Here is a 13463-nt window from a genome sequence, read left to right on the forward strand (position 1 = left end):
ATGACAAAATAAGTGACGACAGAATACAAGACTGGGACTGGGAAAATCAACCTTTTAAAAAAACAAGAATGCGCAATTATATTGTCAAAACTATTTGGATCAGCACAAAAACAACAGTGACCAAACGGGCACCATAGCCTAGGAACGTCTGTGTGTTGATTTAAAATAGAGGCTCATAGAAGCAAAATTTATCAATAAAAGGGGTCCAGTGTAGAGTTTTAGCAAGTTGCTGCCACTGCACAGTGGTCCAGAATGCAGATTTAGGTGGAATGATATGTTTTGAGCCTGAAACTGAAACTTTAGACTAAAAGTCTCTTCTACAAAGTTATTCCTTATAGTTAGGCCCTCATTTTTATGACAATGAATTCTAGGGTGGTTCCTATTATCATTAAAATCAAAAATCTAACTTTTTTGTTTGAATAAATTAAGGTATACATTCTTCGACAAAGTTATAGCTGAGCAAATTTCAAGCAACTTTGTTGAAGATACCTTTTTCGTATCTCTTAAATTGGACGATTTAGAGCTATTTTCTTGAATTGAGTTAGGGTGGCTCTTGAAAAAACAGTTTTTTTGTTCTAGTTTTCTTATTTCAAATTTCTCAGGAAAGGTGTCTTGAGATAACTTTTAGATCTTAAGAAGGCGCAAGTTTTTGCTGCACAAAGCTTGTCAATATCTTTCGCCGATCAAGAATTATTGACGTTTTTATACTAAAAATATGCACTTTACAAATGTTAATATCTCTGGTTGGGGCAAACAAAAAAAAATTTTTTTTACGGCATTTGAAAGGGCGTATGTTATTCTCAATAATATGACAAAATTGGAGGTATGTTATTTTTTAAACTCGTATAAAATCAATTTGAATTTAGTCAAATTTTTTACTATATTTGGGTATATCTTTTTTATTAGAAGAGATACAGGCAACAAATACAGGTATAAAACATTTGTCTAAAAGAGTTTTAAAATTCTCTAGAAGATAACTTTTATGAGAAATTTCAAATAAAAAAGTTATTGGCAAAAAATGGATTTCAAAGGACCACTCTAATGACAAATTTATATAAAATGTGCTAGTACATTTGTTTCAATATTTGGACATTTAGTGTCTTCGAAGAAGTTTTTGTTCTTAAAAATTCCCTTCTTTTGGTGTTTGCAAACGTCAGGGTGGTCCTCAAATTAGGGAATTTTTAAAACTAACTTTTTTGTTTTACAAAATAAAAACATGTGTTATTTAAAAAAGTTGTAGCTAAGTTGATTGCAAGTATTTTTGTCGAAGAAATTTTTTTTCTATCTCTTATCGTTCTCATTTTAAAGTATTTTTCGGAGTTGACTTAGGGTATTCCTGGAAAAAAATAGTTTTTTAGCAATAACTTTTTTATTTGAAATTTCTCATGAAAGTTATCTTGTAAAGAATTTTAAAACTCTTTTAGACGAATGTTTTATATCTGAATTTGTTGCCTGTATCTCTTCTAATAAAAAAGATATACCCAAATATAGTAAAAAATATGACTAAATTCAAATTGATTTTATACGAGTTTAAAAAATAACATACCTCCAATTTTGTCATAATATTGAGAATTATATACGCCCTTTCAAATGTCGTAAAAAAACTTTTTTTTTTTGTTTGCCCCAACCAGAGATATTAACATTTGAAAAGTGCATATTTTTAGTATAAAAACGTCAATAACTCTTGATCGGCGAAAGATATTGACAAGCTTTGTGCAGCAAAAACTTACGCCTTCTTAAGATCTAAAAGTTAACTGAAGACACCTTTGCTGAGAAATTTGAAATAAGAAAACTAGAGAAAAAAACTGTTTTTTCAAGAGCCACCCTAACGCAATTCAAGAAAATAGCTCTAAATCGTCCAATTTAAGAGATACAAAAAAGTTATTTTCTACAAAGTTGCTTGAAATTAGCTCAGCTATAACTTTGTCGAAAAATGTATACCTTAATTTATTCAAACAAAAAAGTTAGATTTTTGATTTTAATGATGATAGGAACCACCCTAGAATTCATTGTCATAAAAATGAGGGCCTAACTATAAGGAACAACTTTGTAGAAGAGACTTTTAGTCTAAAGTTTCAATTTCAGGCTCAAAACATATCATTCCACCTAAATCTGCATTTTGGACCACTGTGCACTGTGACAAATATATTTTTGTTTATTTAAGAGGTTTTGATTGATTGTCAATTCACCTCTACAACAAATAATTGTTGTCCATACTAAGGCTGTGTTCCATTTGGCGAATTTTCACTTAAACTTGACAGATGGAAAATTTCCAAATTAACCTGCTATTCCAGCAGACTTATATCTGACAGACAAGGAATCAATTTTGACACACACCTTCTCGAAAATTGGCCGATCAACAACAGAGGGATTTTCGAACATTATAATTTAGTTTCGAAGTGTCAAATTTAAGTGAAAATTCACCAAATGGACCACAGCCTAAGCTTCAGAAAGTCCTTTATACGTTTTTTAAATCAATTGCTTTTATGAATATCACTTTCGATGTTCAGCAAACAAAAGAAAGCTCAGCTTTTCGTCAGACATCGATGTCCTCAATTTGCTTTTAATGAAAGCTAATGCGTTGAAACATCTTTGACGGTGACAATCAATCTAAGAAACATCTGCACTTCAACTTATACTTTCGAGAACATGGCAGCTAGCATTATTGAGAAAATGCTCCTGTTGAGATACTATCATAATCTCAACAAATGCTCACTTCATCTGTAAGCAGGCTTTTTAAATCATGGGGACGTGGGTGTTAAGTAACGCAACAAATTGCGTTTATGCTTTACATCATATTTGAACGGGCCCCTGCTTTTCAGCTTCAACCCGTGCCTCTGATCCCGATAAACTGCTAAGATCAACAAAGATCTTGATCCTGACATAAACCGTTTGATACACTGTTTGGCTTTGGTCTGGTAAACTATATGACATTAAGGCTCTGAACCATTTGGTGGATTATTTTAACTTTTGGTTAAAATTTGACAGATGGAAAGTTATCGATTAACCCTGCTATCCGAGCGTGGTTACTTCTGACAGACAAGAAGTTAAATTTTGACAACCTTGGCTAAGTTCTGCTCGAAAACCGGTCGATCGACAGCACAGGGATTTTCGAACATAGAAAATAACTTTCGAAATGTCACTTTTAACCACGAGTTAAATTTAACTCGTGGTTAAAAGTGACATTTCGAAAGTTATTCTCGATGTTCGAAAATCCCTGTGCTGTCGATCGACCGGTTTTCGAGCCACGGTTGTCAAAATTTAACTTCTTGTCTGTCAGAAATAACCATGCTCGGATAGCAGGGTTAATCGATAACTTTCCATCTGTCAAATTTTAACCAAAAGTTAAAATAATCCACCAAATGGTTCAGAGCCTAAGAATTGAAACGCTTTAAAGTTTCCTTATACACACTGAATCCAGAACGAATTATATTTTTGAAGTCTTCCCTTCGTGGGTATGTATTCGAAAAAAAAAAGGTTTTTGCAATATTAAAATCATGAAATGCTCCTTATACCCTGGACAGACTATGGCTTATATCATGTAATATAGGCTGTCTTGCAATGAGCACTCATACATAGGATTTCCAGTGAAAACTAGATGTATGAGTGCTCATTGCAAGACAGCTTATATTACATGATATAAGCCATAGTCTGTCCAGGGTATTAAACCTATATTATTTTACTGCCTATGCATCTAGTTTTCACTGGAAATCCTATGTATGAGTGCTCATTGCAAGACAGCCTATATTACATGATATAAGCCATAGTCTGTACGGGGTATAAAGAAGCTTCCAGAAGAAGCATTTTTCCAAAGTTTAATACCCCGGACAGACTATGACTTATATCATGTAATATAGACTGTCTTGCAATGAACACTCATACATCTAGTTTTCACTGGAAATCCAATGTATGAGTGCTCATTGCAAGACAGCCTATATTACATGATATAAGCCATAGTCTGTCCAGGGTATAAGGAGCATTTCATCGTTTTAATATTACGTTTCTATAGCTGTGTTTAGGTGTTGAGGAGCCCCCCGGTGAGCCTCTTCATACAACCGTACTTTTTTCTGTGGGTTAATGACAACAACAAAAACAAGTGAGCCAGTTCGAAACCAATCGTATAATGTGATAGATAACCAGAACAAAGAAAGATAAATACAGAACCTTTGTAACTTTTTATGCAATAAAGAACACGTTTTCGTTGAAGTGATCGGTCGCGAGTTGGTTCCTTTAGTGCTCGAAATTCCAGTCCAAGTGAAGGGCCCTCCATACAGTCCATATTGAAACAAGCTGCTTGTTTGCATAATTTATGAAGATGGTTGACTTCGTATGCACATTTATGACGATTTTTACGTTATTGGATATCACCGATGTTTGAACTGACAAAGTTCTTTCGAATAAAATCGTATCTGAACTAAACCTGTTCAATTATTACATCTGAACTAAACCTGTTCAATTATTACATCTGAACTAAACCTGTTCAATTATTACATTACATTAAAATCAAAATAATTCCCTTTAGCAATTTATTAGGAAAAAATAATAAAATAAAGTAATAAAATAATAAATTGTTACCGCTGAGCCCTTACCACTCAGGTTGTCGACTCACCATTTTGCAATTCAGTTTTGTTACACTATAAAAACTAATCTTTAAGGATTAATATATTTTTTTTGTTTATTATAGGTATGCAATCATCGGTGGAAATACGCAATCGCAGTTTTCGATAGACTCGATGAGTGGTGATGTATCGCTTGTGAAACCGCTGGATTATGAAAGCGTTAGAAGTTATCGATTAGTTATAAGAGCTCAGGATGGTGGTAGTCCTTCACGTAGTAACACAACGCAACTTCTAGTGAATGTCCTTGATGCCAACGATAACGCACCACGTTTCTACACATCCCAATTTCAAGAAGCAGTACTGGAGAGCGTCCCTGTTGGTTACAATATAGTACGGGTTCAAGCATATGATTCTGACGAAGGAACTAATTCAGAAATCTCGTATAACATACAAGACAGAGATGATAATTTACCGCTTGCTGTAGACTCCCGCACAGGATGGATTCATACCACAAAGTCATTGGATCGCGAAGAACAAAGTAGATATAGTTTTCAGGTGATTGCCATGGACGGTGGAATTCCACCCAAATCGGCTAGCACGTCAGTTGTCGTCACAATACAAGACGTCAACGATAATGATCCGAAGTTTAGCCCGACATACTACGAGGCCACTATTGCAGAGGATCAACCGCCTGGTACTCCCGTCACTACGGTTACTGCTACTGATCCTGATGAAGATTCCCGACTACATTATGAAATTACAGCAGGTAATACGAGAGGCAGATTCTCTATAACGTCCCAGAACGGCCGTGGATTGATAACCATTGCTCAACCGTTAGATTACAAACAGGAGCGTAGATTTGCATTAACTATCACTGCCACGGATAGTGGTCAGCGAACAGATACGGCTATTGTCAACATAAATATCACAGATGCTAACAATTTTGCACCAGTTTTTGAAAACGCACCATATACGGCATCAGTTTTCGAGGACGCCCCAATCGGTACCACAGTATTGGTGGTATTTGCAGTAGATAGTGATGTTGGCGTAAACGCTCAAATAACATTTCTTTTGAACGATGAATCTGTAAACGGGCTGGGATCCAACGAACCATTCAGCATTAACCCGCAAACAGGGGCTATCGTAACTAATGCTCCTTTAGATCGTGAAACGACAAGTGGATACTTGCTAACAGTAATGGCAAAGGATGGCGGCAATCCATCACTAAGTGATACCACTGATGTAGAAGTTAGTATAACAGATGTAAACGACAATGCTCCGCAGTTCAAAGTTCCTCTATATCAAGCAACGATACCAGAAGATGCTCTCATCGGAACATCAGTGGTTCAGGTGGCTGCAACAGATATTGATATGGGATTAAATGGTCGCGTAAAATACACACTCAGCCCTAAAGACATTGAAGATGGCTCGTTTATAGTAGATCCTACGTCAGGTGTGATTCGAACTAATAAAGGGCTAGACAGAGAAAGCATTGCCGTTTACCACCTTGTGGCAATAGCATCGGATAAAGGAACGCCGACACTTAGTAGTTCTGTTGAAGTGCAAATTCGTTTGGATGATGTAAATGATTCTCCACCCACGTTTCCTTCAGACAAGTTAACATTGTATGTACCAGAAAATAGTCCTGTAGGGTCAGTGGTGGGGGAAATCCATGCTCACGATCCGGATGAGGGTGTAAACGCAATAGTGCATTACTCTATTATCGGTGGAGATGATTCCAATTCATTTTCATTAGTCACAAGACCTGGTTCGGAGCGGGCTCAACTATTAACTATGACCGAACTGGACTATGAATCGAGTAAAAAACGTTTTGAACTTGTGATAAGAGCAGCCAGTCCACCATTGAGAAACGATGTTCACGTAGAGATCATGGTAACGGATGTGAATGACAATGCACCTGTACTTCGTGATTTCCAAGTAATATTCAACAACTTTAGAGATTGCTTTCCAAGCGGAGTTATCGGACGAATCCCGGCTTTCGATGCAGATGTCACGGACAAACTGACGTATCGCATTTTATCTGGCAACAACGCAAATTTGGTTAAATTGAACAGCTCATCTGGAGGGTTGACGTTGAGTCCACAATTGAACACAAATGTCCCAAAATTTGCAATCATGGAAGTATCAGTGACAGATGGAATTAATGAGGCCAAAGCAATCATGCAGTTGATCGTACGTCTTGTGACGGAGGATATGCTGTTTAATTCTGTCACCGTTCGGCTAGACGAGATGACTGAAGAGGCGTTTCTTTCACCATTGTTGAGCTTCTTCCTAGATGGATTGGCGGCCATTATTCCCTGTCCCAAGGAGAACATTTACCTGTTTTCCATCCAGGATGACACCGATGTTAATTCCAGAATATTGAATGTAAGTTTCTCGGCTCGACGTCCGGATGTTGCCTTCGAAGAGTATTACAGTCCACAATACTTGCAAGAGCGAGTGTATTTAAATCGTGCCATACTGGCTAGATTGGCAACTGTTCAAGTTTTGCCTTTCGACGATAACCTTTGCGTTAGAGAACCTTGCTTAAATTACGAACAATGTTTATCGGTGCTGAAATTTGGCAACGCATCCGGGTTCATTCATAGTGATACAGTGCTGTTCCGTCCCATATATCCGGTTAATACGTTTGCATGTAAATGTCCAGAAGGGTTCACCGGTAGCAAAGAACACTATCTTTGTGACACGGAAGTTGATCTATGTTATTCCGATCCTTGTCAGAATGGAGGCAGCTGTGTCCGAAGAGAAGGCGGATATACATGTGTTTGCACTGAATTATACACAGGAGTTAACTGTGAAACGGAGATCAAAAGTCTGAAGGCATGTGCTGCTGATCAATGTGGAGAGGGATTCAGTTGCCTGTCGCACACGTTAAATACTCCGCACAGCCCATCGTATACCAAAACATGTGAGCTGATTTCGCGATCTTTTACGAGAAATTCATTTTTAACGTTCACTAGCATGAAGCAACGACACAGATTTAACATTAAACTGAGTTTTGCAACCGTGCGGGACAACGGATTACTGCTATACAACGGAAGATATAACGAGCAGCACGACTTTATAGCGCTGGAAATCATTAACGGTAGAGTAATGTTTTCGTTTTCGCTTGGTGACAAAATTGAATCGATCATGGTGGATCAGAACAACCGAATATCCGATGGCAACTGGCACTCGGTAGAAGTAAATTATTTTAACCGCACGGTAATGCTTTCCGTAGATAACTGTGACACTGCCTTGGCATTGGCTAACCTTGGCCAACGCTGGAACTGCGCAAATCAAACTACAATGATTCTAGATCGTAGATGTGGGTCTCTCACCGAGTCATGTCATCGTTTCCTAGATCTAACCGGGCCTCTGCAAATCGGTGGCTTACCGAAGATTCCAGCACACTTTCAAATACAGTCCCATGATTTCATTGGGTGCATATCGGATATTTACGTTGATCATCGATACGTTGATCTCAACTCGTTCATTGCTGACAATGGTACTATCGCTGGTTGTCCACAAAAATCATCATCATGTGCCTCTGAACCGTGCTTTAATGGTGGCACTTGTCAAGAAGGATGGGGTGAAGGTTGGGAATGTGATTGTCCCGATGGATATACCGGAAATGCATGCCAAGAGTCAGTGACATTGCCGTGGCGTTTTAACGGAGATGGCATTTTAAGTTTCAATCCACTGTTGCGTCCTATACAACTACCTTGGTTAACTGCGTTATCGATCAGAACTAGGCAGAAGGATGCATTTTTGATGCAAGTACAGGTTGGCCAAAATAGTTCGGCGATTGTTTCGTTACGAGATGGCATCCTGTACTATACGTACAATTCGGAGCCGATGTTTCTTGCCGGAACGAATCTTGCCGATGGCAAATGGCATAGGATAGAGATCAAATGGCTGGGCACTGAAGTTTCCCTGTCTGTAGACTATGGTCAACGAACTGGAGTGCTACCCATGGCTCAGAAAATACAGGGCCTATATGTTGGAAGAATTGTCATTGGTGGATCAGAAAGCAGTATTGCCGGATACGGAAATTATGGTTATTATGAGGGTTGCATCCAAGATGTTCGTGTTGGCGGCAGTCAATCGGTTCTGAATCGACCGACCATAAGAGAAAACGTTATCGACGGATGTATGTCTAATGCCAAATGTCCTAATAGCTGTCCAGAACATTCAACCTGTGTTACGAGTTGGGATGAAGCACATTGCGAGTGCACTCATGGCTATGTAGGAGGAGATTGTTTACCAGTATGCACGGCAAAACCTTGTTCCGACGATGGACAGTGTCGTGCTGATAATCTAGCAATGAAAGGATACCGTTGCCAATGCAACAACAGTGCAAGTTCTGGTGAATACTGTGAAATCACAACACAACAGCCTTGTCCTGCTGGATGGTGGGGAGAGCGTGGTTGTGGACCATGCAAATGTAATTTAAAACAGGGTTACCACCCAGACTGTAACAAGATGACAGGTCAATGTTACTGTCGAGAGAATCACTATCAATTAGTAAACGATACTTCTTGTCTTCCTTGCGAGTGCTACGCTATTGGATCGTACGGAAAATCATGCAATAGTTCCGGGCAATGCGAATGCCGGGAAGGTGTTATAGGAAGACGCTGTGATTCTTGTTCCAACCCGTATGCAGAAGTGACACTAAACGGTTGTGAAGTAGTTTACGATGCTTGCCCCAAGTCCTTTTCCGCTGGTCTGTGGTGGTCCCGAACACCGTTTGGTGAAATTGCTATCGAAAATTGTCCTCTGCCAGCTAGAGGGAAGGGTACAAGAAAATGTGACATTGGACATGGAGGATGGGGTCAACCAGATATGTTCAACTGTACATCTGAACATTTTTTGGACCTTCGGAAACAGTTGTCGCAGATTGAAACAGAAGGATTAGAGTTGAACACATTCGTTTCGGTGAAAATTGCTGCTACTCTGCAAAGTGCGACTACTAGCTTTGGACGTGCAAAAGGAGATCGTAAGGATTCAATTCGAATATATGCTCTGGAATCGTCTTTTACTTCGAAAAACTCGTTATGGCAGCCGGATGACTTTGAGTTTGATTATTTGAATGATATGCAAAATGTGAAGCAAAGCAAAATGTACGGTGCAGATTTATTGATCACTGAACGGTTACTACACGAATTAATCAAGTATGAGACACGGCAAAGTGGTCTGAATTTATCTCACAGTCAAGACAAACATTACATAAAAAATTTGGTGGAGAGTGCTGGAGTTATACTAGATGTCCAATACCGGAATGAATGGAAACGGCTAACCGATCTAACTCAAAGAGGTCCAAACGATCTAGTGGAGGCGTTCAACAAATATATGATTATATTAGGCCGGTCGCAGCACGATACGTACACGAATCCGTTCGAAATAGTTCACGACAATATGGCTTATGGGTTAGACATCGTAACTGCTGAGTCATTATTTGGATATGAACCACAATTGCTGACGGGATATAACAAAAATACCAAATCTTATCTTTTCACTACCGAAAGCGTGATTTTACCCGACACTAGTTCGTTCCTTCAACATCCGAACAAACAGAAGCATCCGCTGATTTCTTTTCCAAAATACAACAATTATATTCAGGATAAGACCAAATTCGACAGGCATAGCAAGATATTGGTTCCATTGGACATGCTAGGAATCACACAGCCTGATAAAAATGAAGTAACAAACACGATCAGTGATTATCGGGCAGTTGTCGGATATGCACAGTATAAGGACGCTGGAGCAATTTTCCCACTTAATTTTGACGAAACCATTACTCGCAGATGGGGAGTTGATGTACAAATTGCAAGCCCAGTTATCTCACTCAATATATTAGTGCCCAGTAACGGCAGAAAAGATGAAGACAAGAATATACATGAATACCTGAACTCCCTAGAAAAGACCACAAGCAAAAAAGAAACCGAATCGTTTTCTACGTCGACGATACATGACCACCCAAGCGAGAGACTGACAAATGAAATCAAAATCTCAATTCATGACATGAGCGAACATGAAAATTTGGAGAACTTAGATGAACACCCTGAAATAGTAATGAGTATTGATGAGAACCCTTTTGAAGTTTCTAACCCACCAGACACAGTGGTATTATCATCTGCAATTGATAATGAAGCCACTTACGGACTGGATGAAGCAGTGTATACTAAAATAAAGAAACGCAGCGTGGCCCAACAATATTCCGCTTTTTCGATTGATGAAACAAGTTCAGATAAGCCGATTGAGTACAAATCAGTTGGTAGTCCCCATCTGCCTCAGCCTATTAAGCTACAAATGTGGTTACATATACCTAAAAATTGGTTCGGACCTCGCTCTAATCCTCAGTGCGTACGATGGAATTCGCACGTAAATCTATGGACTCGGTTGGGCTGCCAGACGGAGATTCCAGACTTTGACCTACTGCCGTCGAACGAGACCATACTCATCAACTGCACTTGCAGTCAAATATCGAGCTATGCCGTACTTGTAGATGTTATCGACCCAGAAGACATTCCAGAACCATCGCTGTTGGTGCAGATTACGTCGTACTCTGCGTTCTTGATCTCACTGCCTGTGCTGTTTGCCGTGATACTGTCGCTAGCACTGCTGCGTGGTTTACAAACCAATTCCAATACCATCCATCAGAATCTACTGTTTTGTATTTTCATTGCTGAAATGCTGTTTTTCATCGGAATCCAGGCACGGAGAGAATTGGTTGATAATGAGGTATGAAATTTTATTTGAGTAGATAATTCTCGCTGTAACTGTCCCATTTGCATTGCACAAGGTCCTTAAATGTGAAAACTTTTGTTCGTAAAATGTTAGTTAAATGAACATATCTCGAAAGGTTAACTTGAATACGTTTTGATTTGACGAGTCGCACATGTTCAAAGAAGACGGTAAACCTCGATTTTCAATTTCATGGTGTCATATTATATAGGTCTGTATAATGACACAGCTCGCATTAACTCGAACTTACCCGTACTTACTTCGGTTTTTCTGTCAAAAATAACTGTTAAACCTACACGGAACCGAATAATTACCCAAAATTAAGTTCTTTTCACTCATGTCCCATGTTCCGTTCAATAAGCTAATTTTCAGTAAACCGCTTATAGTAGTTTGCATTTGAATACGGCAAAAATAATTACTTACTCGTGAGTATTTTCTGCCCAAAATTAAGTTCAATTGACTCAAATTTGAGAATATCTCATATACTCACTAGTAGCTTATTGAACGATAGTCATGAGAAAATCGAATCTCTCGTTCCGTTTTTTACAACAACAAAAAGTGAGAGTGGGATGCAAAACTCAAAATTATCCAAAATTAAGTAAAAAGAACTTAAATTTAGGGTATTTTTTTCTCTGTGTACCTCGACCATATAAGGTTTTGCACCGCCGGGGTTAACCTCAATCGCATGACAGTTCAATGGAACTGTTTACGTGGACTTAGTAATTTTTTTCTTGGGTAGATTTTCTCGATAATTTTTCAGACTGCAGTGAAATGTAAACCAAACTTCTGCAATGTCCGTGAGCAACATCCTATCACCGCGCATTTCCTCAACAATTTCAAATTAAAATTCGAAAATTTTAAAATATTGTTTCCAAAAATACTTCTAAGTGCTTGTAAACAGTACCTCTGAACTGTCAAAAAGGTTCAGCCGAGTTCAATTGTGACGTCACGCTGCAGTACCTAATATGACCATGTTCTACTTGCTTATCGCAATGAACACCCATTTGATCTGATTTCAATTTTCTTTATTTTTGACTATATGAGAGGGTTTGAATCTGTTCTATAGAGTTTTACCGCACTCTGGATGGGAGCTTACCATCAATTACTGTCATTGGTCGAAAGGTACAGTTGCAGCACCTACCCTACCCGTGTCCCTCGAGATCATCAAGTCGTCGATGACAGGAGCACATACCGTGGTAGAGGTAACAATAGCTGCAATTTTTAAAGCTACGACGGGATGCCTTCCTTCAGATAACAACTTGAGTGCGGTAAAAATCGATAGAACTGTTTCAACACAGTGTCGGGCGAGCGAGTCGGCGATCACCTCTTTTTGCCAGTGGTGGCGGGGGGAATACCCCTCACCATCCCTCTCCAACGGGGGAGTTTGGTAAAGAGAGATGATCAAACCGATTTGTACCTTCCTGCTCGCTTTCTACTCTCTATATGCAATTTTCACACTGCCGTACTCTAACGGAACTATCAATTCTATACTTTAATCTTCTCATCTAATGTATAAAAATTACCGCTTTAGTCTGCTATTTGAAATTAGCATCTTCAACTATGTACGTAGACAACAAACCCCCACAAGAGTCTACGTAGTTTATGAACAGCCCCTGACTATAAAATACCAATACCACGGGTGTTCATTGAGATCGAACAAGCACGTAGTCGCTCGAGGTAGGTTTGACAGTTATTTTTGACAGAAAAACCCGAGTAAGTATGGGCAACTTCAAGAAGTATATAACTCATAGGTACATCATCGTATAAAAATAACAACGTGAATGGAACATTGAATTTAAGGACGCCGGAAAACGATTTTAGCGAGGATTATTGATTTTAGTTCTTAAGAATAGTTCGTTCCTAATTGTTTATTTCCTTGGCAGTTTTCCTGCAAATTGGTTGCGATTGTGCTGCATTATGCTTGGCTTGCCGCTTTTGCGTGGACCACCGTCGATTGCGTTCATTTGTATCGCATGTTGACCGAAATGCGAGATATCAACCATGGTCCAATGGGATTCTACTACACGCTCGGATATGGGGCCCCAGCACTCCTAGTAGGACTTTCAGTAGGTGTTCGAGTGCATGAATATGGCAACAATATGTTGTAAGTATAGAATGGCTTGCTCAAAATTACCAAAGCTAATTATACCAATATTT

At 38.9% G+C, this 13463-nt stretch overlaps 1 protein-coding gene across 3 annotated transcripts in view; it reads left to right on the forward strand.

Annotated features, from left to right (window-relative positions):
- stan (Protocadherin-like wing polarity protein stan) overlaps window positions 1-13463 on the forward strand; it is a 102534-nt gene that overhangs the window by 70545 nt on the left and 18526 nt on the right. For all 3 annotated transcript variants that reach the window (XM_065226385.1, XM_065226384.1, XM_065226383.1), the window contains exons 3-4: window positions 4685-11303; window positions 13190-13410. In XM_065226385.1, coding sequence (XP_065082457.1) covers window positions 4685-11303; window positions 13190-13410 — 6840 coding nt within the window. The remainder of the gene's footprint in view (window positions 1-4684; window positions 11304-13189; window positions 13411-13463) is intronic.

This window comes from Ochlerotatus camptorhynchus, unplaced genomic scaffold (genome assembly GCF_037179485.1).
Source record: "Ochlerotatus camptorhynchus isolate MF236.1 unplaced genomic scaffold, CSIRO-AGI_Acam_v1.1 ptg000250l, whole genome shotgun sequence".
NCBI classification, from domain to species: Eukaryota; Metazoa; Arthropoda; class Insecta; order Diptera; family Culicidae; genus Ochlerotatus; species Ochlerotatus camptorhynchus.